This window comes from Drosophila tropicalis, unplaced genomic scaffold (genome assembly GCF_018151085.1).
Source record: "Drosophila tropicalis isolate 14030-0801.00 unplaced genomic scaffold, ASM1815108v1 contig_845, whole genome shotgun sequence".
NCBI classification, from domain to species: Eukaryota; Metazoa; Arthropoda; class Insecta; order Diptera; family Drosophilidae; genus Drosophila; species Drosophila tropicalis.
In genome coordinates this window covers 5,507,347-5,533,517 of record NW_027173338.1, presented here as the reverse complement: position 1 = coordinate 5,533,517, position 26,171 = coordinate 5,507,347, and the positions used below count along the sequence as shown (strand labels likewise).

General features: G+C 39.3%; 8 protein-coding genes across 8 annotated transcripts; 4 read left to right on the top strand and 4 right to left on the bottom strand.

Moving 5' to 3' along the window:
- Window positions 1–47: 47 nt before the first annotated feature.
- LeuRS (Leucyl-tRNA synthetase) lies at window positions 48–4,294 on the bottom strand. Its single transcript, XM_068294322.1, has 6 exons — window positions 4,160–4,294; window positions 3,196–4,031; window positions 2,563–3,134; window positions 2,047–2,505; window positions 747–1,987; window positions 48–678 (listed from the first exon to the last, which is right to left on the bottom strand). Exons 1-6 carry the CDS (start codon window positions 4,160–4,162, stop codon window positions 235–237), a joined length of 3,555 nt encoding a protein of 1,184 aa, XP_068150423.1. The 5' UTR covers window positions 4,163–4,294; the 3' UTR covers window positions 48–234.
- Window positions 4,295–4,543: 249 nt separating this feature from the next.
- LOC137580805 (PAT complex subunit CCDC47) lies at window positions 4,544–6,479 on the top strand. The gene is made up of 3 exons (XM_068294926.1): window positions 4,544–5,541; window positions 5,598–5,948; window positions 6,016–6,479. Exons 1-3 carry the CDS (start codon window positions 4,675–4,677, stop codon window positions 6,253–6,255), a joined length of 1,458 nt encoding a protein of 485 aa, XP_068151027.1. The 5' UTR covers window positions 4,544–4,674; the 3' UTR covers window positions 6,256–6,479.
- A 214-nt stretch (window positions 6,480–6,693) lies between these two features.
- Window positions 6,694–9,235, bottom strand: LOC137580804 (myosin heavy chain, clone 203). Its single transcript, XM_068294924.1, has 2 exons — window positions 7,850–9,235; window positions 6,694–7,788 (listed from the first exon to the last, which is right to left on the bottom strand). The coding sequence occupies exons 1-2, from the start codon at window positions 8,968–8,970 to the stop codon at window positions 6,921–6,923; spliced, it is 1,989 nt and encodes a 662-aa protein (XP_068151025.1). The 5' UTR covers window positions 8,971–9,235; the 3' UTR covers window positions 6,694–6,920.
- A 1,475-nt stretch (window positions 9,236–10,710) lies between these two features.
- LOC137580932 (myosin heavy chain, clone 203) lies at window positions 10,711–12,916 on the top strand. The gene has a single exon (XM_068295082.1). The coding sequence runs from the start codon at window positions 10,883–10,885 to the stop codon at window positions 12,695–12,697; it is 1,815 nt and encodes a 604-aa protein (XP_068151183.1). The 5' UTR covers window positions 10,711–10,882; the 3' UTR covers window positions 12,698–12,916.
- Window positions 12,917–14,293: 1,377 nt separating this feature from the next.
- On the top strand, window positions 14,294–16,654 carry LOC137580732 (uncharacterized). Its single transcript, XM_068294846.1, has one exon. It carries the CDS (start codon window positions 14,448–14,450, stop codon window positions 16,452–16,454), a length of 2,007 nt encoding a protein of 668 aa, XP_068150947.1. The 5' UTR covers window positions 14,294–14,447; the 3' UTR covers window positions 16,455–16,654.
- Window positions 16,655–16,744: 90 nt separating this feature from the next.
- On the bottom strand, window positions 16,745–19,499 carry Spindly (spindle apparatus coiled-coil protein 1 spindly). The gene is made up of 6 exons (XM_068294519.1): window positions 18,898–19,499; window positions 18,673–18,838; window positions 18,401–18,616; window positions 18,197–18,338; window positions 17,935–18,033; window positions 16,745–17,877 (listed from the first exon to the last, which is right to left on the bottom strand). The coding sequence occupies exons 1-6, from the start codon at window positions 19,426–19,428 to the stop codon at window positions 16,815–16,817; spliced, it is 2,217 nt and encodes a 738-aa protein (XP_068150620.1). The 5' UTR covers window positions 19,429–19,499; the 3' UTR covers window positions 16,745–16,814.
- A 75-nt stretch (window positions 19,500–19,574) lies between these two features.
- LOC137580226 (nonsense-mediated mRNA decay factor SMG8) lies at window positions 19,575–22,700 on the top strand. The gene is made up of 4 exons (XM_068294146.1): window positions 19,575–19,689; window positions 19,744–20,839; window positions 20,899–20,945; window positions 21,004–22,700. The coding sequence occupies exons 1-4, from the start codon at window positions 19,637–19,639 to the stop codon at window positions 22,667–22,669; spliced, it is 2,862 nt and encodes a 953-aa protein (XP_068150247.1). The 5' UTR covers window positions 19,575–19,636; the 3' UTR covers window positions 22,670–22,700.
- A 5-nt stretch (window positions 22,701–22,705) lies between these two features.
- LOC137580227 (uncharacterized) lies at window positions 22,706–26,149 on the bottom strand. The gene is made up of 2 exons (XM_068294147.1): window positions 25,704–26,149; window positions 22,706–25,639 (listed from the first exon to the last, which is right to left on the bottom strand). Exon 2 carries the CDS (start codon window positions 25,599–25,601, stop codon window positions 23,592–23,594), a length of 2,010 nt encoding a protein of 669 aa, XP_068150248.1. The 5' UTR covers window positions 25,602–25,639; window positions 25,704–26,149; the 3' UTR covers window positions 22,706–23,591.
- Window positions 26,150–26,171: the final 22 nt, after the last annotated feature.

The window sequence follows — 26,171 nt, the reverse complement described above, 5'->3', positions numbered from 1 at the left end:
TTATATCAGTTTAGATTAAGAAAAATAATTATTGAGGCATTAGAATATAGATTTTAAGTTTTATTTGTACAAACACACACACGTTTTCAAATTCTTCATTAAGCATGTACTCTTTAATCCATTTTGAAAGCGTATTAAAATACTTTGCTTATCTAATTGGGTTAAGTATTTGTACAAGGTTCCACGCACAAGTTCATGAATAAATTAGTTTAAGGCCAAAACCAAGATTTCTCCTCACTCCACAACATAAATGAAATTTCGTCCAATATCAGTTAGTTTTCCTCCCTGTTCCTGTACACTGATGCGATTCTCCTCCACATTCAATACAAAGTTGCCCTGATCAAGCTGGGTTTTGCCCGTTTTGTAATCCTGGAAATTTGGCAATTTGCGGGGTCCCAAGACAGGATCATCATAACGCCAGATTTTTAAGGCAGAACCGGCATCAGATTTAAAACCAATGATTTTTGATAGTTTCTCACGAAGACTCTGTACGGTATCTCCTTCAGATATGATGGTGTTCACTTGAAACAAAGATGAACGCTCAATGGGATTAACAAATTCCACAGTGACATGGGGAGCCACAGTGAAGGCAATGAACGGTGAACCAGGACGCACTTCTTCGCGAGTTTTCTCAGGAGCCGATGGGTCCTCTGTGTATTTGATTTCCAGATCATCCAACTGCAAAAAATACAAGATGAGTTTTAAATAAAATTCGACTTCTATATAATTGGTTTTTGGTAACCTACATCTAAAGTATTCTTGAGATAATCTAAATTGCTGAGCAACACCTGACGTTCATCAAACTCGAGAGTAACAGCCAGGGCAGCAACTCCTTTGCCGGACTCGACTTTTTCACGTATCATTTGAGCAAATGGCATCACTCGCTTCATGAATTTCTTTAGCTCCGCCTTCTGTTGCAGCGTGGCGGCAATAATTTTATTATCTGGCAGTGAATTGGTTTTGTTAAAAAGCTCTCGCATGGTATCTAGGACACAGGATTGCCAAGGGGGATAGGTTTTCGCAACCCAAATGAGGGCACGATTTGGTTTAGCCGTCTGCGTACTCACTGCCTTCTCTTTGCCACCCTTTGCTTTGACTTGAAGTAAATTTTTCAGGTTCAGGCGGAAGGTATGTGCCGATTCCATTAGATAATCGGAACATAGAATATCCAGCTCGTTTATTTCACCAACCGCTGGCCATTGGGCATGAACTATGGACTTCTTCTGACCCAAAAGAGACCACACATAGTCAGCCATATGTGGGCAAATTGGAGCCACTAACAAGGCCTGACGGCGTATGAATTCCAAAACCAATTCCTCATGCATTCCTTGAGCTCCACAGAGTTCTCTGTACTTATCACGGGCTAATTGCAATTCATAGAAACCACTTCTCAGGGCCTCCTTGAATAACATTTTTTTGTAGTTCTCATCCGTCTGTTTCGTTTTCAAATTCAATTCACTCAGGAATACTTTATCGTTGAAGGTCTTTTCGACCGATTTTCTCAAACTGCTTTGATTTGCCAACATCTCTTTTACCCACTCGATAAAGGTATACAGCCTAAGGATGCCTGCATCGGCTGTGCTCTCCACGAAATTGGCATCTTCTACACTATCGCCAGCATCGGCCAGGCACAAACGCATGCCATCGGCTGAGAATTTATCCACTGCCTCAGATAGAGTTAGGAAATTGCCATCTGATTTGGACATTTTTGATGAATTGAGCAAAAGATGACCATTCACACGCATGCCCTTGGGCCATTTGGTGTCATCGTTTGGCCAAATAGCAGCATGATTATAGAGGCAGAATGTCAAGTGATTTTGGATAAGATCTTTGCCCGAGACACGCAAATCCATGGGATACCAATACTCAAATTCTCGTCGTAGGACTGCTAAGTGCTCTTTCTTAATAGTTGTTTTCTTGGGCAAAGGTGTCTCTTTAAAGAATATATAATCCCAGACTTCTGGTGTCATGTCCGCAGGTTTAATGCCTTAAAGAAGAAGAAGTGACACATTAAAACAAGATTAACTATAATCTCTATGAACTTACCAAATGGACCGGGCTTTTCGCCACGGAATGTTCCACCCTGCAGCAAATGTGCTACCGTATAGAAAGCCATGTAGATAGTTGAATCCGACAAGGATTCAATTAACCATTGCTCATCCCATGGTAGTTTAGTGCCCAGACCATAAGTTCTCGAACAGGCATACTCGTGCAACCAGTTAAGACAAGCCTCAAAATTATTTCTAGCCTCCTCATGGAAAGTTTCCATATCCTGCAAGATCTTTGTAGCCTGTGCACGCCACTCCGGCTCACCATAATTCAAGTACCATTGATTGCATAGTGCGACGACACATTCATCCGCTGAACGTGAGATGATTGTTTTCTCTGGCTCATAGTAAATATCAGCTTCCTTTGCATCCACCAATTGCTTCTGCAAATCCTTTTTAATATCCTGAATCTTACGACCAGTGTAAGGACCAACCAACATGACACCATCATAGAAACCTAAGTTGGCAAAAATTACATTAAAATATAATTAAAATGTTTCTTTAGAAATCTTACTCTTCAGATAACACATCTCCTTGGCTTCAGCCAGCTTGTCCTTATCATTTTGAGATTGAATTTTCAATGTATCATAGGCATAGACAGCCGACAAATTGCCCAAGGTAGGCACATCAATAATGGAAATCGGTTCATAGGGTAAAACCATTTCATCTTTCAAGCCGTATTTCTGACGGAAAGCCTCCTTCTTTTGAAGATCCAACAGAGCGGCATAATCATCTGGAGAATCGGAGGGCACAGATGTTACCACACCAGTTCCCTTGTCCTCTTTTATGCTCAACATGGGTAATGTGTAGACAATTTTGTGCTGAGTCAAGGGAGTACATAATGGAACACCCAGAAGATCTTGACCCGTCAACTCGGCCAGAACATCAATTTTTCCCTCCACAGCTGTGAATCCCTGATAGGTCATATTGCGTGCAGCACGACGAGTGCTCACCCATACTTCGTTATCTTTATTTGTCTGCCAGGCTATGTACTTAATGTCAGGATGAAGCCAGCAATTCGTTTGGCCATACATAGTCTCGGGACGTAGTGTAGCAGCTACTAGATAAATTGGTTGCTTAAGGGCACTGGAATGTAATTATGATATTAAAGTTTGATTATGAAAATGTGCTGCATGGGAATACTCACCTTAAAGCCTTTGGCTTCTCCAGCACCTTCATCTTAATCAATGTGTATTCCTGAGGACCAACTCCTTCGCCTGAAGAACGATCATGATCCATACAGGGTTGGCCATCTTTTGGTGAATAAATTGTATAACGTTTGCCATACATGACCTTGCCACGTTCCTTCAGATGATTGAATTGCCAGCGCACAAATGAGTCAAAGTAGGGATTGGCATCCGTGGTGATGAATGTACGACGCCAATCTACATGGACGCCAATACGTTTCAGATCCTGTACTGCCAGCGGTGGAAAATAGTTTAACCAATGCTCAGCATTGGCGAAATCTTTGATTTCCTCATCTTGTAGACCGAGACTCTGCATAATTTGCCATTGATATTTAGCTGCTCCTGTCTTGGCCACTGCCTTACTCTTCTTGCCTTTGGACTTATCCTTGGGCACTTCCAGGGATTTAGTCTCAACCGGAGCTTCTTCCACGAATTCAGGAAACTTTGGCGGATAACCAAACTGCTCCAGCTCCCGTTTCAGCTTATCGGCACAGGCCTTAATTGGCATGCCTGTGCAATGGAAACCGAAAGCCCACAGGACACGCTTGCCCTTAAGGCGATTGTAGCGTATAGCGAACTCGGCTTTGGAAAGGGAAAATGTGTGCCCCAAATGCAAACGTCCGTTCATATAGGGAAACGGAAAAGTAGCATAGAATTTCTCCGTTTGCTCCTTCTTGGGCGTTGTGGGGGCATCCGTTTCATGGACATGTTCCTGTTCCCAGCGCGCCTGGACTTCACTCTCAATTTTCTGCAAATACTCCACCTTAAAGGTGCCTTTACGCTCGACGTTGGCCGCCTGTGTGTGTGTCAAACCAGAACAAGATTGCATCAGATACCGGATGAAAGTAGCGCGTGGCATGTTTATATTGAGTTAAGGAATCAGTAAATAGCTAATTTTTATTTAAAGACTTTAATTGAACTCACCATTGTTATAGCTTTCGTTGGCAATTGTTTATAACAATTATTTAATGCAAATACCCAAAGATTAAATCCAAGTGCAACGTGTTTACCAGAAAGCGGCCGCTAGCTGCTTCTTCTTCCGCCGGTCGGACGGTTCGCTGTTATCGATAACTTCAATGGTGATGGTTTTAAAAATATTAAAATATTTTGAAAAATTTTAAATTATATTTAAACTTGTTAATTGAATGCAATTTATTTTAAAATATTTTAGTTAATAAAAACTCTTTCAGTAAATATTAGCGATTCTGGCCAACATTTACACATGAAGTGTATTTAATCACTTCACAGTCACATGACCGCGAAGGCCTTAAGCACCACCTCTAGCCCGGCTGAGGACGATAAATCGATAATTTAACCTAGTTAATTTTTTTTTCTTGCCTAATTAGAATAAATTTAGGCTCACTCATCTTCATACTACGGCGGACGACGACTAATATTTTCACTTATTTAGTTTTATTTAATTTTTAATTAAACTAAATATGAGGCCATTATTTGCATTTTTGTTGCTGGCCCTTTTGTGCGCCTGCCAAGTGCGAACCCAGGAGTTTGATGATGCCAGTGACAATGATTTTGCCGAATTCGAGGATGATGATGACTTCGTGGAGGCCAGTTTTGAGACATCACCGACAGCCGAGAATGCCGAGACTATAACAGCGGAGGGTAGGGGTGGTGCTGGAGGTGGACTAGGAGCAGGGGAGGCAAAATTAAAACCACCCAGTGGCAGCCGTGTCGAACAAAATAAAGATGAGGACGTCCTGGTCGAGGATGAGGACGATGAGTTTGAACATTTCCAAGACGAAGAGGAATTCGAGGGTTACGATGGTGGAGATGGAGTTAAAGAGGCACCAATCGATCAAAAAACAGAACCCAAATTGAATATACCCAACATACCATTACATTTCCGCACTCATTGGGATTCCTATTGGATGGAAATGCTGATGGTGGCTGGATTGTTGGCCTATTTTGCCAATTTCTTCGCTGGAAAGGCAAAAAATGCTCGTTTGGCTCAACTCTGGTTCAGCACTCACAAAGCTCTCTTGGAGGATAACTTTGCTTTGGTTGGCGACGATGGCAAAGTGGAAATTGAGAATCCTGGCTTGGTCAAGGAGAGTGAAAGTCTGTACACTCTTTGGTGTTCTGGAAGAACATGCTGTGAAGGCATGCTGGTGGAATTAAAGATGATCAAGCGTCAGGATTTAGTATCTTTGTTGGCTGGTCTAATGCGTCCCCAGTTGGATCAAGCTCATATCAAAATTGAATTGACAAAAGGTGTAATGGATGGATTTGTTTTTGCTGTCGGCACAAAGAAGACTATTGCTAAGGTCTTTAAAGAATACACAGATTTGGTAAGATTAATCCATTAGAGCATTTAGAAGTGTAACTTATTCTCATTTTCTTGCAGAGCAAATTTTGTAGTCTAGTAGCTAAGCCTGAGGATCGTTATAATGTTCCAAGCGGTTTTGGTGTTCTCTCTGAAATCCCTGAGGCCACTTCCTCCATATTGGAGTCACGTATTATCACTGCACTAAATAAATACCAAAGCTATATCGATTACCTGCACATTTCGGATCAATTCAGTGGACCCATCCAACAGGAGGAGGGACAATCGACCCTCAAACAGCCCGAGACGAAAGCTGTTCTCTTGGCTGGCTTCAATCTGCCTAAGCATGCCGAAATGGAAACTATTAAGCCATTGTTATTGTTGATATTTTATCTAATGGAACGTTTGAAGACATATCGTATGTCCAAGGAGGTAAACAAAACACGTTTCCAACACTTTCAGTCCACTAATTTCTTTGCTTTTTCTCAATCTCTTTAAGGGCAAATCCAAATCGGATAAGAATCGTCTTCGTGTTGAGGAAGAATTCCTGAAGAGCACTCATGCTGCTCGTGCTGAAGCCGCAGCTCAGCGTCGTGAGGATAAGCGTAAACAGGAAAAGGAGCGCGTCCTGGCCGACGAAGATCCCGAAAAGCAGAGACGCTGGGAGCTAAAAGAACAAAAACGCCAGGCCAAGAAGAATGCCCCGAAAATGAAGCGTTTGGCTGTTAAATCGTTGTAGATATTTCCGATCTCGGAAGTAGAACTACTCTGCTGCTCCTCCTAATATTTTTCTCCCCTAAACCAATGCCATTTGTAGTTGTTCCTCAAATGCCACATCAAAGAAATAAAAGCAATATTTATATATATTTGCTTCCTATGGAGCGCAAAAAAAACCAAAACTATTCAACTACGATTGAGAAAAAAACTGAATGTAACAGAATATATTTAATCTAGTCGAGATAAGATTATATGAATGGTTTATTTAGATAGCGAGACTGTGATACGTTGATCAAAGTCCAACTGAAGAGATTTTCTTACCTTAATCAAAATACAGGAAAAAAATGGGAAACTAGATTTATTTCAGGCTGATAAATTTGATAGAATTTTCGGACCATGGAAATAGAAAAATAACTGCACTATAAGGCAGATCAAGTCTGGAAGGAAAACTAAAAAAAAATACTTTAGGTCATTTTGTATTATTTATTTTAGTTTTGCTTGAAAACCAAGTTGGAGAATTTCTTTTTGTATATTAAATGTTCAGAAAAATATTGTATATATATTAACATTTTATGTATATATATGTAATAAGGGTACAAGGGCTATAGGTTAACATGAGTTGACAGTTTCCATAGATTTTAGATACAGCTATGACAAATTTTCGACACGGTTAGTTAATAGTTTTGTTTAGCATTTGACTGGAAAGCAATTCTCATTGGACACATACGCAATATGATTGCGAAGTGTCTTGATTTGCTTCTGGGCGGCATCAAAGCTATAGGAGAGGGTATTCAATTGTCCCTGCATTTCACGGATCACGGCCTCACGATCATTGACTGATAGGGAGGCTGTGGCGCGACATTGAGCCAATTCCTTTTCAAGACGATTGATATGCTCCTGCTGTTGGCCCTTGATCATTTCGGCTCGCTCCTTGGTGCCGGCAATAATCTTGGCTGATTCGGTGCGTAGAGTATCCAAATCATCTTGAGTGGATTTCAATTGCTCACAGAAGAGATCACGCTGCCGGAGTAATTCTTCCAGCTCATTGCGAGCCTGCGACAATTCCATTTGGCATTGGGTCAACTGGGGACGCAGATCCACGGCTGAAGGGGCCTCAATTTGGGACTTACACGATTTGAGCTCCTTGCAGACGACCACCAATTTGCTCTGCATCTCATCTTTCTCCTTGCACACTTGGGCCAGCTTCAGTTGTTCGTTCTCCAGCAATTTGGGAAAATGAAGTAGTTCATTGAGCTTCTCTTGAAATTTGGCACGAATCTCCTTGACCTCGGTATTGATCTGCTGTTCGATGCGTTTATTATTCATATTCAGCTTCTCAAGGCTGACGCATTGCTCTTCGACCTTTTGCTGGGCCAATAGATATTTGTTACGATAATCCTCCAACTGTTGGGACTGCTCTTTCATAATGCACTTAAATTCCACTTGCTCCTCCTTCAGCTCATTGACGCGAGCACGCAAGAGATTCAATTCAGCGGCATTGGCATCACCATCGCCGCCTTTTAATTGGCCACTGCAACCATTTATGCCCTTCATGCTATTAAGAGTAGGAAAGATTATTAAACAATGAATAAACTGATTCTCTGGGATGTACTTACCGGGCCTGTAGTTCCTTCATTTGGCAATCCTTACGCTGAAACTCGGTCAGCAAACGTGTATAGTTCTCCTTCATTTTCTCATATTTATCGGCTTTTGTATTACGCTTGCCGCCGCAAATGACCAATGGATCGGGATCCTCGGGACAAGGAGCGGGTTGTTGTGGACAGGAATCATCCTCTTCGCTAACATCGGGCTCTGTAACTTCACGTCGGCTAACTTCTTGGAGTAATTTTTTAACAGAGGACTGCATAGAGAAAATGCGACGCTTTAGCTTATCCAAGGAATCAGTTTTGGTGCACGGAGATGAAACATCTGTTCCCGCTCCAGCACATGGAGCACACGGACGTGAACGACCTTTCGACCTGGATTGCGGAGATGCAGATGGTCCCATACAGCTGCTACTGGTCTCTTGCGATTGACGAGCGCCACATGGACCCGGACTGCAGACAGGCTGAGATTGTCGGGATCCCTTCGAGTTCATAATGGCACAAGCGATTTCCTCCATTGCTTTTTTATCCTCTGGACAGGCATTCTTCATTTTCTGCATAGCCCTCTGCAGGGCCATCATTAGGCGATCCTCTTGCCCACCGCCAGCTTCATTACTTGAACCCTGGTCCTCACTGCACTCCGTGGCCCCGGACACACCTTGACCATTCGGACTACACGGGCCAAATGTACACATATAGGGTGACAGATTATCCTCATCGACAGTGGTCACCATGGTCAGTTCCCGATAATGACGAGGGGAACCGAAATTTTGCAATTGCATTGCTCGGTTCAGCATTACCCGCAATTTGATATTCTCCTGCTCCATACAGATTCTCAGCTTCTTAATCTCGCGCAGCTCGTTTCTGGTCTTGCATGGCTTACCGCACATCTCCATCACCTGGGTCTTGATGTCCTGTATGAGTTTATTCTGACAATCGATCTCCTTTATCAAGGCCAAATACTCCATATACATGCGCTTGTGTTCCGGATCTTCGGAGGATTCGCCGAGACGCGAGAACAGATCATCCTCCTGGCCCTCTTCCATGCCGGCCCCTGCCTCATGCTCGTCCAATGCATTGGCCTCATCCTCATATATATAATCGTTCTCATCAGTATACTCCGTATCGGCCATTGTTCACTGCTTTTTGTTCTCTTTTTCAGGAGATTCTGTTTAATATATAGCTTTAATTTTCTTCGGTTATTTTTTCGAAATTTTAGTTATTTTTCCGGTAATTTTTCTCAATTTTCAATATTGAACTGCGAATTTAACGTGGCACATAATCTATCGAATTTTGTTTTACTTCGGAGGGTAACGAAATGTTTTTTTTTTTTTTTTATTTTTGTGGAGACTAAATCTGCTGTTCAGTTCATAAGAGAGTAAATAAAACTGGGAATCTATCTGACAAAACTTGACATTATACGTGATAGTTCAGTTACATCTGCAGCATGGCCTACTTGGATGAGAAAATATTTCAGTTTTTATAATATGAATAAATCTAAATATAATAAAAGTGTAATACAATTTCATCTAAATTAGACTAACAGAAAACATGTCCTTACTTAGTATCTAAGAAAGGTGCTAAACAAGTTATACTAAAGTTTATAGTAACCCAAAATAGTTAACTTTAATGAGGAAATTCAGAGTCTGTTAAATAAAAATTTTAGAAATTGTATTTAAATAAGATACAGAATATTTAGCAGTTTATTATCCAGGCTAACTTATAATAATAAGGACTAGCAAACATTCAGAAAAGTTAAAAAAAAAAAAGGAAAAGAACAGTTTTCGAACGGAAAAACCTTTGAAATTATGAAATATAAGAGTGTATATATGGAAATTAAATTATGTAACTAATGAAAAAGAAAATAAATGTGTCAATTTGTCACGTTTTTAATTACAGTCTCTTTATTACTAATATTATTGAATACATATTGACCATATTATTTTTTGATTTCATTCGATTTTTATATAATATTAGTGAGAAGTTTTGATGTGTTAACTTATAGCGTTGAGTTGGTTATTCTATTGAGATTATGTACCGTTAATAATTCTAAAATTTGTCTAAAATCTGTATACCACCAATTTTCATTTTGGCCACAGGATCCAATTTGGAGCCAATTGAAGAACCCAAATTTGGATGTATTTTTTCGGTATCTCTGCTTGTCGTTCTTTTACGCAACTAATTTATTCCAAACTATATCTGCACTTCAACTACGAACGATAGTGAGTTAAATTTCCCGTTTAATAAGATATCGTTTATCCAAATTGAATAAACATTAAATAGACTTGAGTTTTTCAATTGGCTCCAAATGGGATCCTGGGGTCAAATTGAAAATTCGTGGATTTATACAATAATCCAACACAATACATAAATAAGGGACTTCAATTGAATATTACCATAAAACACAATGTAAATCACAATTTACGAGTCATTAAGGACTTTAAGGAAAGGACACATAGTAAACTTTGTTAGTTGTAGAATGGTTAATATAATAACAACAAAAACCACCTATAACTATTATAACAATAGTTTGCAAAAATCAAAAAATTCAAAAGCTAGAATGATATAACTTAAATAAATAAACAGTAGGATACAAAAGTCGTTATATTCAAATTTTATAACGAAAAGTAAGACCTGACTCGGCTATAAGGACGTTGTAATCGCTAGACTAAGTATTCAGTGAGTTACTTTAAGGAATAAATTTAATTTGCAAGTGAAATTCAGCCTTCCCAATCGATTAAGCGATTTTTTGGAAAAGTATAAAGCTCGTTTAAGTATTTAGTTGCATACAATTTTGACTATGGCAAAGCTTTAAAGTAGGCCTACTCCAATAATTCCAAGTGAAAATACAAAAAATAAATACAAAATTATATATAAATTAAACGTAGAGCTCAAGTAAATCTCAGTTTTCTAATTTCCAATTTCTTTTCGGTTAATGAATGTGGAACATAGTTTTATATAAAAATTTTCTGTTTCAAGTGCATAAACTTACAAAAGAAAGAAAAAAAAAACGCAAAATTTTTGTAACCATTAGGTGATCTATATATGGAACAGATGGAACAAAATTTCGAGAATTTAAAAGGTGGAGACCAGCCTGGAGAGAGAAAAAGCTATGACAGCCTATCGCGAAAGACGTCATCGGCTATAATGGGCGGACCCAAGGGAGCTAGCAATGCCTCCAGTTTAACCCTAATGAGTCAACGTGATCATGACCGTGATGGGGATAATGAGGAAGTCGTCAGTGTAAGACAAGGTGAGGAGAAAAGAAGACGCAAATCTGGTGGCGTTAATTCCGATGCAATTGGCCAGAAACTGAAAGAGGAGTTGTGCAAGTATAAGCAAGAGCTTAAGGAGTATAATGAGACCACCAAGGATCTGGAAGAGAAATATATGAAAATCAATTATGAACTAAATGAAATGCAACAGAAGCATGATCATTTTGTGGCCAAACGTGTACACAGCTCAGCCGAGGATGGCGATGAGAATGAGGATAGCGATGCTGATCTAAATGGTTTGTCATCCCGCTACTATGGCTCTTCCTCCAGTGTCAATTCTGAAGATGATGATGGCGGTGGTTCCTCAAAGTGTAAGAGTAACAAGCTCTTTTGTAGTAATACCAGCTTTGTGACCGTCTTATCTGCTGATAATAATAAAGTGAAACATCAGAGGAAAACAAAATCCCATCTCTCGGCTCAGGTGATGAATCAGAAGCTAGTGGAAACCTTGGCGCAACGACAGGCGAAACGTAGAAAACGCAATTTCATAGAAGACGAACAGATGAATTCTTCCATCAACGATGTATATAATGTATTGAAAGATGTGATAAATACTTCAAAGGAAAACAAATACAAAACCGATCGAGAGACGGGTGACATAACTCAACTCTATTCCACCATTAAAAGCCTGAGGAGCGAACAAATGGAATTCCAGCAGGTTATACGTCAGCAACAGGATCGAATAAGTGACTATCATTCGCGTTGTGTCAAGGCTCAGGAGATAATGAAAACGCAAAAGCATGAGATCGATAAATTGCACATAAACAACAAGCACTTGGAATCAAGTATCTATAATGATATTGATACTCTGCGCTCCAAGATCGACACAAAATTGAAGAATGTCTCCCATTTGCCACAAATGATGCGGGACGAGCACTCCAAGTTTGAGAAGGTAATGCGAGAGAATTGTTTATTAACTGATAAGTTGCGTGTCCTGCAACAGGAGGCCAATCAATTAAAGGTGAAAATCGATGAATTGGGTCGACGCAAAATGGTCACAATCAATCGCTTGAAGGCGGCCGAAAGAGATTTGAAAATCTTTAAAAACTACAATACAGCCCTAAAGTCAGAGAAGCGTCGTCTATCTGATGAGTTGTCGGCGGTCAAGGAGCAATTGGAGCAATTGCAGGCCACCAGTAAAAGACAATTGGCTCGCTATCGCGATCAGAGTGAGAAACAACGTCGTGATCTGCAGAAACGTATTTTTGATCTTGAATTGAAATTGAGTCGCAGTCAGAATTCCACCTCAAGTCTGATTCAGGAGAGGGATAGCCTCATTGCAGAGCTGCAGACACAATTGCATACATTAGTTCACAATTTCGAGGTGTCCCAGAAGCATATACGTGTCCTGCGGCGTCACATCTATTCCATGACAAACTCATCAGGTGGTGGCGCCAATAGTGGGGCTGTGGGAGTAACAGGAAGTGGTGGTGGTGGTGGCGGTGGTGGTGCAGGAGTGGTTAACCCAACCATCCCTCGACGAACTAATGAGGCTGGCATTGTTCGCCTAACTCCATTGGTTAACAATATTGGCAACGTGCCACGTCTTAGCAATCCTCGCACTCTGACCAAGAACAAGTCCTAGTGGCCAATTTTCAAAATCTATATCGTCCACATAACTTGATCATATGTATCTAGACTCTTGAATGCAGTGCAGTTACATATCACCAAGTTGCATGGATGTTTTGGGCACTATATGTTCTATTCCTTTACCACTCCTAACTCCTCTGATGATGTTAAAATACAAATTTATTGTTTCAAAGTTTCTTTTTTAAATATAAATAAAAATTTTTTTCAATTTTTACTTTTTTATGGTTTCGTTTATGATGGATTATTCCTCTATCTTGGATTTAATTTGTCGTTCAAATATGGGAATATTAACTATAATCCTTTCAATATATCATTTTATCATTAAAGAATTGACCACCAAATTGTATCTCTAGCAGGCTTTGTTCCAGAATTTCAACTTGATATGAGCCAAACTAGTTGAGAATTACCACTAAAAAACGCGCAAACACAGAGAAAGGCATAAAGCTCGTCGTCCTATTAAAAAATTGATTAGAAACTAATGTTTCTACAGTTCTTATTCTCTTATAATTCATGTATATTAAAAAGTTTTGACAGTCGAATTTAGTTTTTAAACCAATTTTTTAATTTGGCTCGGATTTGAAGATGTTTAACAAACTCAAATACAAATTTTAAGTTCAATAAGAATTCTCTGAAGGAATTACAACCGATATATGGTATTTGAATTCAATATCTGAGGTAAAACAAAACGATATTTCCGTACTGTTTTTAAAAAGAGCCTGAACAATGTGCATATGAACTCTTTTCGTTGTATTAATATAGAATTAATGTATTTTGCATACTTTTGATTAAAATTTAGTGCCAAAATATACAAAAGAAGACTAAGTTTCACAGCCTTAGGTTTTGTTATCAGTAGCGATGTGAACTAACCGGGTACGCCTCCTTATATATAAGAGTTTTTGAAACAAAATGCACTGCCATTACCAAAATGTAATATATCTTATAATGATTACGATCCCTATTCTAAACATGTGTCGCTCTCTTTGCGCTCTTTAGTTGCTTTCCTTTGTTATTTTTGCTGATCTCACTCAATTCCAAGTAAGTGCATGGTCGTTCTCACGCCCGATATTATTAGTAATCTAAAAATCATTCATATGTAAACAATTTGAAATAAAAACACACCTCAATAAGAGCAACAACAACACTATGAAAATCGCACCAATTGCGTGCTATAAGTATAAACAAATTTTCCACAGCCACTTTTGGATTTTCATCTGTGCAAAAATACAAAGAGCTTCGCCGATGAAAACGTAGAAGGAGGATGAGGAGCAACGATGTCGATGACAGCGTCAGAGCCACTTTATACATGTACATACACCTATTTTCATATAATTAGGCCTAGTATCTAGGCATCTTGTTACCATTAACGAAAAGTTTATAGCAACTCAAAATTTCACATAATTAGGTTAGACAAAAGTAAGTAAGCCACTAAATAATCAGCTAAGCGTATTTATTATAAAATTGGTCACTATTCGTGTGTCTAGATGTGCACAAGTGTACATACAATCAGTATAGAGATATAGGAAGCAAAGTATAGAGAGATGAAGAGAACAAACTAAAAATATATAACACAAAAATCTCGGAGAATTAATTTTTCGAACAAAAATTCAAAATTAAAAAGCTACGGGAAGCCAAAGGTGCCAATGTGTAGACAGTGCCAGCCTCTTCTTCGACGTACGCGTCGTCGTCGTCCAATGTGAGGGTCGTTGTAGGGTTCTCAGTTTAATTTTGGCACGCGACGCGAACGGATGGCAAAAGATTTGCATGCCTTCAAAAAGATGACGATGATGACGACAAAGTGCGTCATTATCTATATGTTCCTTGTCTCTTATGTGCACGTGGAAGGCGGAACAGCTGTTAATGATGATGACGACGTCTCGGATATGTCACCACCATCTTGCGTCATACATGCCACTCTATATAAAACGCCGGCCATAGACCGTAATCCGCAAGATTTTGGACTGCCCATGGATATCGATTGCACAGAATACAACAATAATACCAGAAATGAGCAATTTTTCGATCAATCCGCGCAACGAGTGTCTGGCAAGAATCATGTAAGTTTGGATGGCCGTCAGACCCCAACCTTGGGCTCGACTAGTTATGGTCTGGAATATTTGGAAAATTGCCTGGAAATGGAAAGTATAGTTATTGAAGGATTCAAGGGTGATGCAATACTAAGATTAGAATGCATTGGATCTGCTTCCTTGGATAAACTGGAAGATATTACCCTGCGGAAAAATGAATTTGCTACCTTGTATGGTCAGAGTTTTGAAAAGGTTGAGAACCTTAAGAGACTTCAGCTGATACAAAACTCTTTAAAATATATCGAGAGTTTGGAAAATTGCGATAATATTGAGGAATTAAGTATACTCGATGAAACTGAATTGATTTTAGGGGATGCAGAAATCTTTGAGAATCTAGCAAATCTGAGAGAATTAAACATAAAACGTATAAGGAAAGTGAAAAGTGAATTTTTCTCGAGCTTTAATCAATCTACTAAACTTAGAAAACTTTCTCTAGAAGACGTCATTATAGAACCTTCTCATCTATTACTGCAAGAAAACTCAACAGAATTGGTTAATTTAAATCTAATAAATTGCAATCTGACCAGTTTTGGACTAGAAGAAAGGGAATCAAGACATTTAACTCATGTGAATCTAAGTGGAAATTATTTAAAAGACTTCAGTTTAACATACAAAGAGGGAAGCTCTGCGCTTATCTCTTTGGATTTGAGTCGCAATAATTTGAGCAGCTTGAACAAGAATTGGTTCTCAGATATGAATCAATTACAATATTTGTTTTTAACTCGAAATCACTTGCATCAACTTTCTCTGCGGGATATTATGAAATTTTTCCCCTTATCCCTCGTACATATTGATTTAAGTTGGAACAATTTGATGGATATGGAAGAGGTAGATAAGGTAAATCTACAACCGAGTCGACAATTGCAAATACTGATCGATAACAATCCATGGAGCTGTCAGTGGTTACTACATTTTAGTCACACACAACCGCAATTGTTTCGTCTCTTTCAGTATGCTAAATTCATATCACAAATTAATGTCAATGGTCTGAGTTGTAGACCAGAAGAACCCAAGCCTAAGGAATTGGCAGTCGTGGCAAATCCGAATTCCTCAGCGATTTATGTGCATCGACAACCTCATGCCCATCCGCATTCGAATGTCTCCACTTTCACCGTAATCTACGGCAATCCCATGGATTATCATCGCAGTCAACGTTCTGGTGCTTTAATCATAGTCTTTATGCTGCCGCTGGGCATTGCTCTACTCTTCCTATTACTGTATCTTTATCTCCATTGCGAACGTCTCTTTCATTTGTCATATTATCTATCGAGTTTCTCGTGTTTCGGCATGGACAAATCATCGAGTCGTCCGCGTTTCATCGATCAAGTCGATATTGTGCGTTTTCCAATGGCCAATAATGGCAATCGTGAATCTGAATTAGTGCCCGATGGCTATGAAACGCCTGTGAGTGGTGCCGCATCTATTTGCAATTGCTCAGGCCAGAGACAATCGAATTGCTCCAGACTCCATCATGTCACCTATGAAACTTTACCCTATCAGCTTTATGCTGAAATTAAAGAACCAGGAGAGGAAAATAATGATGAATGCGGGGGCAGAGAAAAGAACATCACACCAAGCTCTACGTCTCCCATTTATGATCATTTGTCGTTTGTCCAAGAGGACGAGTTGACAGCTTCCACAAAGAAAAAGCTAGAGGAGATTGCTTAAGATAAATCTAATTATAATGCGATAGTTTTTAATTACCAGTTAAGCATCGACTAAATTATGTTATTTTAATTTACTTAATGAATTTAGAAATCTGTAATAATAATCAAATCCTGTAAGCAACTAATTTTAAACATCATAAAACAAAATTCTAACTAGATGTAACAAGTTGAAAAGTATATTTGAAAAGCCCTAAAATTGTTTTAAAATATGAAAAGCATAAGAGATTCATTAATTTTGGTTGTTGGTGGTTTGTTACAGATTAGATTTTTTGTTTTTTTTTTACTATATAATTGATCTTTGTTTTCTTTATTGTAAGTTTAATGAAAGAGTTTAAAAAAAAATTCAATTAAATTCAATTTGTCATTTGGTTGCCTTCCTAGAACTCACCACAATGCGTCTGATGATGTTAGGCTTTACTTTGTTGAACGGTTTAATGTCCTTAGTGTCATTCTTTGTTGTTTTCATTGGCGATTCGTTCTCCTTAGCCTCAGACTCACAGGCACTTAGCTGGTGTACAATGGGCTGAGAAGAGCTAAAGTGAACCGCCTTGTTCGTATCATCGCCAAAAATGTTGCGTTTCTTATTTAAAATAGAACGTATGTCCTGACTGCAACCTGTTTCGGTTGGGACTTCTGTCGAGAATAAGGCCTTTATAGGTGTACCTTTACGCAAAGGTTTGGCAGGTGAAATTTGATCATTTTCCTCACTGTCACTTAGCTGCACTTCACGGCGTTTTATAGGTGTTCCCTTAGCATTGGGTCTGGCATCCGGAAATAGCTCTTCATTGGGTCTTACTTTGATTTTATGACCCGGTCGTAGCTTAATGGGGGTGCCCTTTTGTTGCGGCTTTGATGGTGATGCTAGAAACTCGACGGAATCTTCATCGTCTTCTGCCTGGTTTGTAACATTTTCCAAAGCAATAGCTAAATCCTCACTTTTAATTTCAGCACATTTGCCAGGGCTTGAAGATTGAAATGGTTCCTTTACAGTATCTTTATCCTCTTGAAGTTCTTTGGAGACGTTTACATCTTGTGTTACTTGCTGTTCCCGCTTAATTTTCATCAAGCCTAATCGTGATTTTACGGGTGTGCCTTTTTTAAGGGGTTTGGCAATCTCTACAGGTTTGATATCTTCATTTATTGATTGAATCAATGTTTCATGCACTTTTAATTGAACCTCATCGACTGGAAGTACATTTATTGCCTCAATTTTCGGTTTAATGGGCGTATCCAACACAATGATTTCAGTTGACACAGTTGAATTATCTCTTTTTGGAACAATACGTGGTTGGGCAACCTTAATTTCCTCCTCTTTGATATTAAACTCCATGGCCTGCATGGATTTAAATGTAATGTTGTGCTCTGTAAGCAAATTCTCCCGATCAATAACAACGCAACGGTTTTTCAGACACTCGAATCGCCATCTAAGAAATAGAAGAGTCTGTGTAAGATTCAGCTTAAGTTTTTTTTTTGCCTCTTACCGTGCCATTTGCTGTTGAACATTTCGCATCTGTTCCTCTTCAGCGGCCTTTTGTATACGAAGGGCATGCAATTGGGACTTCAAATCACCCGTTTCGCGTCTAAATTATGTGAAGGTGGGATTAACTTAGTCTAAGCTTATAACGATATGTGTATATACAATGGATAAATAGTCACAGAAGGAACAATTTCTAGCTGGTAATGCTTAACAATTGACGGCTAACCATTGCAAACAAATTGCTCAGACATTTGGGTACTTCATACTTGCAAAAGTCCATCATGGAATCAAGCCAAGTCACAGATTTGTCATTAGCCAATTCTCGTAAACGCTTTTGTGATACATTCAACTGTTTCTCCAGACTATCATTTTGCTTCATCAACTGTCGAATGCGTTCATTTAGTTTATCTTGAAAAGGAATTACAGGTTAAATTGTTTTGATTACTTTCAAGGATCAAAACTATATTTACTTTGATAGGTACGATCTGCACTGCAGAATATGTTGCTACAAGTCTCCAGTTCTTTATGCATGGCACTATTCTCCCTCTTCAGGCGATGAATTTCAAATTTGCTGTCGGAAAAGACTTTCTTCATATCCAAATAGCTTTTCTTTTGAGCAGCCAGCAATTGTCTCATGGCCTGACGTTGATCATCGACTTCGGCGAACAGAGAATTGCCCTTTCGATCTGTAACATAAGTGAACAATTAATTTGATGCCAATGATAATCTTTTTTTAATCTACCATTCTCATTTGGAGAACTCGAAAGCATAGCAATTTTGGAATTTGCTTCGACCAATTGTTCCTGGCAGCTTTCCAGTAGCTGAATTTTCTCCTCCAATTCATCTCGTTTGCATTTTAGATTCTGCTCCAAACAACTCACCTGATCCTCAAGGATGGCCACATTTCTCTATGAGAGAAGAGATAATTATGTATTTGATCTCACGATTTTCTTAAATTGCAACTCACCTCCTTATCTGCGACTTCAAAGGTCTGTTTCACCTTGGCCTGCTCATACTCGAACAGTTTTTGCATTAACTCAGAATTCTCCGTCTCCAAAACGCCAAAACGTTCCTGGCACTCATCGTGGACATGGGCTAGTTGTTGAGCCACTTTGCCCTCAAGATCCTTTTCCGATTGCTTCAACTTGCTCTTCAACTTTTGCACTTCCTGCCCTTGGTTATCATACTCCTGTTGCAGGTTTTCATGTTCTTCAAGAAGAGTTTTATATCTTTTCCTTATCTCCTCCAGTTCTTGCTCTATGCCATTTTGGCTACTTTGGGCAGGGACACCTCCTCCACAAGCACTGAGCTGTTCAAGTTCTTGGGTCAGATACGCTTCGGCTGCCAAAGCCGTGTCCAAATTTCTTTTTAATTCGTGAATCCGTTGGGCATCTTCCTCACTTTGTTCTTTCAGCTGTTGATGACGAGTGTGCAAGGTTTTATACTCGTACACAATGTCGTCTGTTGTTAAAGAACTGAAATCCAAACTGCTGGACATTATTAATTAGTAATTGCAAAAATAAAAACACAAAAAAATTCTTTTTCAAATGAGGTGGGAAAGTGACGCTAGTGATGGGCAAGCTGAAATCTCCCGATCGATAAGTAAACATTTATGTATCGATAGACGAACTTTAAAAGTTTTGGCCACACTAACAGCTGTTTATGTTGTTTTTAAATTTCTTTACAAGAATTGTTGATTTTTAATTATGTTAATGGATTATTATAGTTGGGTCTATCCCCAAATTCCCGAGGATGTTAAGTAATATTTTTATTGATAACAACTTCTTAAGCTGCTTAATATTTCGTTTTTCAGTCGCCAACTGTTGAAGCTGGGTGATTCCCTTGTTGTGGTTGGTGTCCTAGGACGCTCCCGCAATAGACATGCTAATAAAATGCAAGCTTTTGGAATGAAACCAAGCAGTTCGAATTATCAGCCAATTGAAGGGCAAATGCTGTGTTATTTTAAGCCAGGCACCTCGACTTTATTCCTGCATTTCGAGACACCATGGGATGAGGTAATCCTTAGTAAACTATTGCTGGATGAGAAGGAACCGGAGGAATTTGATTTTGATCAGTTCTATGAAACGACACGAAATCGCTGTATACGTCAGATGACCCTGGCGCTCCATGTTTGCCATATACTCATATATGTGGAGACTTCTCAAATATTCGATATGAAATTGGTGACAATTTTCCAGCTGTTGAAGCAAGTGAGAGAACAGCAAATCATGCAATTTGTTCCACAACTTTTAACGGAGCTTCCATTGGTAGGTAGGGGAGGAAAATGCCGCCTATGCACACCACGAATTCTTTTTCTCTTTGAGAACTATCCGCATGATGAGGAGAAAACAAAGGAAACAATATCCGCATATGAATTTCAAACAGAAGACTCCATCTATCAGCTCCTACGTCATCATAATATAGTGACGAATAGCTCCTCATCCTCATTATTGGCATTGCCCAATAATAAACAATTTGTCTTCTATAATGCCTATGAGAATTTGCATCCAGATCGTTTGCTGCAAGCCATTGATTCCCTAAATCAAGCCATACAGAAGACAGATCTCAAAGAGGATGAGGAAGATTTGGAAATTTTAGAATTGTCACCCTTTGAGGGTTTTGTTAAGCCCTTTGGAGAATTTCCAGTAAGTCGTGCCATCACACTTAGTCCACAAGACGAAGAAGACCAATATAAAAAGGACCATACAGCTTGGCATTTTTTACAACGACATGTCCAGGATGCATTGAAAAATTGTTTCGATGAGGGCTCATTCAAACAAGGTTCGCCGCAAGGACAACAGTTTCAAAAATTAAATATCAATGATTGGCACAAGTGGATGGATAATCTATACAAAATACTTGTAGCAAATGTGGCAAACTCTAACTACGAGACCAACAACGAGGAATATGTGAGTAAACAATTCCTTAGGCTTGAGAAATATTATTGATAATTTGTTCCTCTCTACAGCGTGCATATCTTCGCAACTTCGATCAGAGTTTAAACTATGAGAGAAAGTAAGTTCTAAAGCTTAATTGTTGTCATTTGTAAATATGCTTATATGTTTTTCTTTAGATTCTGGTTACATTTGTGTGAATTGGGCTTGAAAAAGGGAATATCGTGCTATAAGCATTCTGTTCCCGCTTTCTACGGCCTCGAAACACATGAGAAATTGCTGGCTGAAGCGATCTTAGCATTCGAAGAGGATGGCCGTGGTCCACCATCAGAAGCTGCGCGTGCCAAACTCTCGGGAATTTGTTTAAAATATTGGCAAGATGGGCGACAGCAATGCGAGCAGTTGAGTCTTCGTCGTAATCCATGTACCCAGGCCAAAGAGGCACCACATGAAAAACACTCTAGTGGAATAATTCATGTCTCTAGCTGCAATTGCGGCCGAACTCAGGGTAGACGTGAGGATCCATTTACGTTGAGGCAGGCAAATTATGAATTTTACGAGTATATGGCTAAAATATGTAATCTTTGTGTCAAAGTTAAACAATATCAATTTCCGATATTTGAGCCATCGGTCAGTGATTATAGAGCGGCAGCATTTGAGGCAGCATTCCCATTGCTGCACGGTGGCAAACCCAACGCGGATGAGGGTGAGCAAGCTGCTGGAGCTTGTGAAGAGGATGAACAACTCACAAATGGCTGTTCTCAGCCATTATCGGCAACATTCGGTTCAGACTTAAACATGTCCATTGGTGAATTTGATGCCTTACTCGAGGATTCGCAAGAAGAAGAGCCAGAGATTTCATACGGCTCGGCGGATGAGGACGATGATGAATCGTTATCGAACACCAACGAATCTTTGAGTGAAAATACGGAAAACGAATTGATATTACAATTTAAAGGTCCTCAGAAAGCGGAAACCAATGATCACGAACTGGATGAAACAGAAACCATAGTTCAAAATTCCGGAAGCTTTTCGAATTCCACAACAGAATATCTACCCGGTTTGGTGCACACGTTCAGTAATCCCAGCCTGCTGCCTATGTTTCCCAGCTGGTCATTGGCCTGTGTGGGTCCCAGTTCCATTTACAGTCACAATACGGGACTGCAAGAGCATTTCCAAAGTGGTTTTCTTTCGGGAGCCAATTTCCTATTACCCTGGGATGTTCATGTTCGATTGGTGCAGGAGCAAAAGAATCAACATCACCTACAACAAATGGGTAAAAAACATTTGCAACGCTATCGCAAATCTCATTTATCTGGTGGCGATCGTTTGACACTGAAAATCTTTGTGGGCTTTGAATATGAATGCTCGCGTGGACATCGCTTCATGATGTGCAGTCCGGAGCGGGTGCTGCGCGGTGGGGCGGATATCGAAAGAGATACATCCCACAAGGTGGTCCATCAGAATATGCCCCTCTATTATCCCTGCCCGTGTCGCAGTCAATCCAATTATTTGGCCCAATTGATGCGCATTCATGTGGTCACGCCGAAGGCCCCGGTTAACATAATTCTGGATCCCAGAGTGTGTGTGGACCAATATACTTTTACTCTGGGCACCATTGCCCCTCCGCGTTTATCACAGAGTGCATATTGGATGCTTCGTTTACCCTATGTCTATCAGGGAGATGATCATTTGTTGTCACCCCCACAAAAACTGGAAGCTGATGATACCTTGTCGGGTGGCTATTTATTGGCTGGCATGTTTGGTGTGGCCGAAACGGAAGCCAATGCCACATCTGCTCCTAGTTTGGATACGCCTGCGACTACAAATTTCATGAGAATATAAATAAAATCGATTTAACTTGAGGCAAATGAAAGACACTTGTTCTGTGGTAAGGTAACGTTTAGTATAATCTCTTCAGGTGCAGCTTTTGGGCCGGCAATGAGCAGAGAGCAGCGCAGGGGTTAATTATTAGCTTAAAACTAGCTTAATAATGATGGTGGGGGTAGAGGATGGGGCGGGGTGCACATACAAGGCAGCTTAGAATATTGAAAAGAAATGCAAATGATGATAACCAGAAATTTAATTCCAGTTCTTTATAAATAGAAATGATGTAAATAATGTAAATCTAATATATTTGTTTTATTTAGGCTATGCAAGTTGGTTCAGTAAAATTATTGAAGATGTAATTTTAGATGCCAAAATTTTGAGTACTAAAGAAAGTTCTTTGAACAATTTCATACTAAATACTTCTGTTTATTTATATTTTTTATTATATATTCGATGGAGTATTTTAAAATTGCAAATTTTTACAGCAATATTGAAAAATTAATTTTCAACTCAGATTCATTTGTAAATTCTTTGTTAAAACTTTTTTAAACTTATTTTAATAGCTGATTAAAAGCAATAATTAAGTTTGTATAATTAAATATTTTAATACAATAACTAATAATAAGCATAACTTCTTTATATGAGAATGTTTTATGCAATTTTCTTGGCCTTTTAAAAGGTAATAATAAAACCAATAATAAAATAAAATGATGTAAAGGATCAATACTTAGATATATATAAATGGTAAATAAATTCATAATACTTTAAGCTTAACTGAACCAACTTGCATGTTATCCTTTTGGAAACGCATAAATATTTAATTGGATTGAAATGAAGTCCTCAGTAAATAAAAATTCGAATTTGTGTTATTGATGAATTTACAATCTTGACTTGAGAGCAATCCCAATTAAAGCGAATAAACTAAATCTTAATATATCTAATTGGCCTCCTCTGTGTAGACCTCTTCCTCGGCGGCATAATCATCTTCAGTGAAATCCCCGCAGACTTCTTCCTGATAGCCCACATCCATGTCGGGCATATCATAGAACATATCCATAGGCTCCTCGCCAGCCAACTCATCTTCATCGTCCTCTTCATCTTCGCCAGCTGAATCCTGTTGCATTTGTATCAAAGATGGTACCAAACGCTGTGGCGTCAATTGTTGACTGCATTTCGTGTCCAATTGTTGGGGATTAGGAAGTGGAAGTTGAGCGAATGGTTGAGTACTTGGTAAAGGCATATCCTTGACACTATTTAACAATTGGGCATGTTGTTGGGTCACATGTAAGGCCAGAGATGAAGCATCTGGATGCAATGAACCACAAGCAATGCAGACCAGAGTTTCTTTCTGTGGCTCTTGCTTTATTTGATGCATTAGCTCTTGGCTCTGCTGATGATTTTGTATGTGCTTATTGAGATACGCTTGCTGGCTGTAGGATTTGCCACAAATGGGACATGGATAGGGCTTCTCGCCGGCATGGATTTTCATATGGACACTCAAACTGGAGGCCTGAGTGAAGCATTTATCGCACAGTTTGCATTGAAATGGTTTTTCACCCGTATGAATACGCATATGTATATTCAGACTGCCCGATTGGGTGAACGAGCGATCGCAGAGATTACAGGTAAATGGCTTCTCACCCAGATGGCATTTCATATGCTGCACCAGCTCCGAACTCGCACGGAATGCCTGCCTACAAATGGCACACTGATATACCAGCTCCTGGGTATGCATCAGCATATGCTCATCTAGCAAGGCCTCCGCTTTGAATTCCTTCTCACATTCCGGGCAAATGAACAATTCCTCAGGTGTCGAGTGCGTCTTTTGATGTAACAGCAACGAGGAATAGTTGATGAAACCCTTATCGCATTGCAGGCACTGATGGGGCTTGCGTACAGCATGGGATCTCATATGTACCATCAGACTGCTCGATTGCGTAAATGCCTTTGGACACAGTTCACATTTATATGGCTTCTCGCCGCTGTGAATGCGTATATGAGTATTTAAACTTCCGATATGAGTGAAAGTCTTTTGGCATATGGAGCACTGGAAGGGCTTATTGGTAATATGGGAGCGAACATGTTTTGAAAGGTCGCCGGCATTCAGAAAACTAGCCTCACAATGTGAGCATTGAAAACACTTTGGCTGGAGTGTTGCATTTATGGAAGGATTCGGGACCATACTGCGACGTCCACGACGTTTTGGATTCTGAGCGATGACTGCAATGGGCGATGGAGGCGTTGGCGGCTTCACAAGCGGCGTCACAGCCGTCGGGATAGCTATAATACTCATTTCAGGTTTTAGCAATATAATGGATGTAGACTCTCGCGGATCATTAATCTGTAAATGAAATTCATTGGGCTTAGAACTGGCAATTAGACCCCTTAAGGGTTCAGTCTTCGACGAGTTGGAATTTGTCGAATTTGTATTGATGGTATTAATGGTGTTGGCGTTGGTGGTGGGTAAAGTTGACGCTGAAGTCTGACTGGAACTTGTTGTTGATGAAGAGCTAGAGCTACTACTGCTGCTAGTGCTCTCATCATCATCATCATCATCCTCGTCATCGTCGTCGTCGTCTGATGAATCCTGCTCCTCTGTCGAAGAATCAGCACTTTCCACAGATTCGGTCATCTCTTCGTTCTCTTGTAGCTCACAAAGCGGTTCAAATATCCAGCTATAGTCTTCACCATCATCCAAGGGACATTTTTCTTCATTATTAATGGTTACCGGTTTGATTTCCTCCTCCTGCGGATGTTTGTTATTCATATGCTGATATAATGCCCAAGGATTAACAAAATATTCTGAACAACCGGTGCAATGAAAGGTTAAATCTGGTTGAGAGGCTGCGGCTATCACCTGCTGCTGCTGTTGCTGCTGCTGGGCACTGTATATCGGAGTTATGGTTAATGGTAAATGATGATAATTATGCTTCAATTGCACGGCCATTTTTTCAATCAGAGCGATGAACAAAGACAGACAGAGATCTGTAAAAGGTCATGTAAAAAATTCTTATGCTGGTAAAAATCAATTCTTCTTACTCTCACTCACCTCTTATTATCTATGTATTTATGTGTATATACTTATTCATATGTGTATGTGTGTATGTACATAAATGTTTATTGAGTTGTCTTCAGGTGTTGGTGTTTACTTTTGTTTATGACTTTAACATGATTTCTGCGCGTGTAACAATACAATAATAAAATTGCTTCCTCTTTTAATTCAACTATTTTATTTCCATTTATTGCTGTTGTCGTAAATTTGTTGTCTTTTCATTCAAAACGTGCTATACATTTTGTTTGTTTTCCCGTCTGTTCACCGATCCCGTTAAACGGCGGGGTAGGTGGACATAAATACAATACGGTTAATGAAATACTTATATGTTTATATCCTTAATTTGCTCATGTTGTAAAATCAAAAAAAAACAAAACTTAAGAAAACTGTCGAATTTGCATAAATTCTATTCACACCGATTTTTCACATATAAACAAGAGGCGTCCTTTTCGTTTATCGATAACT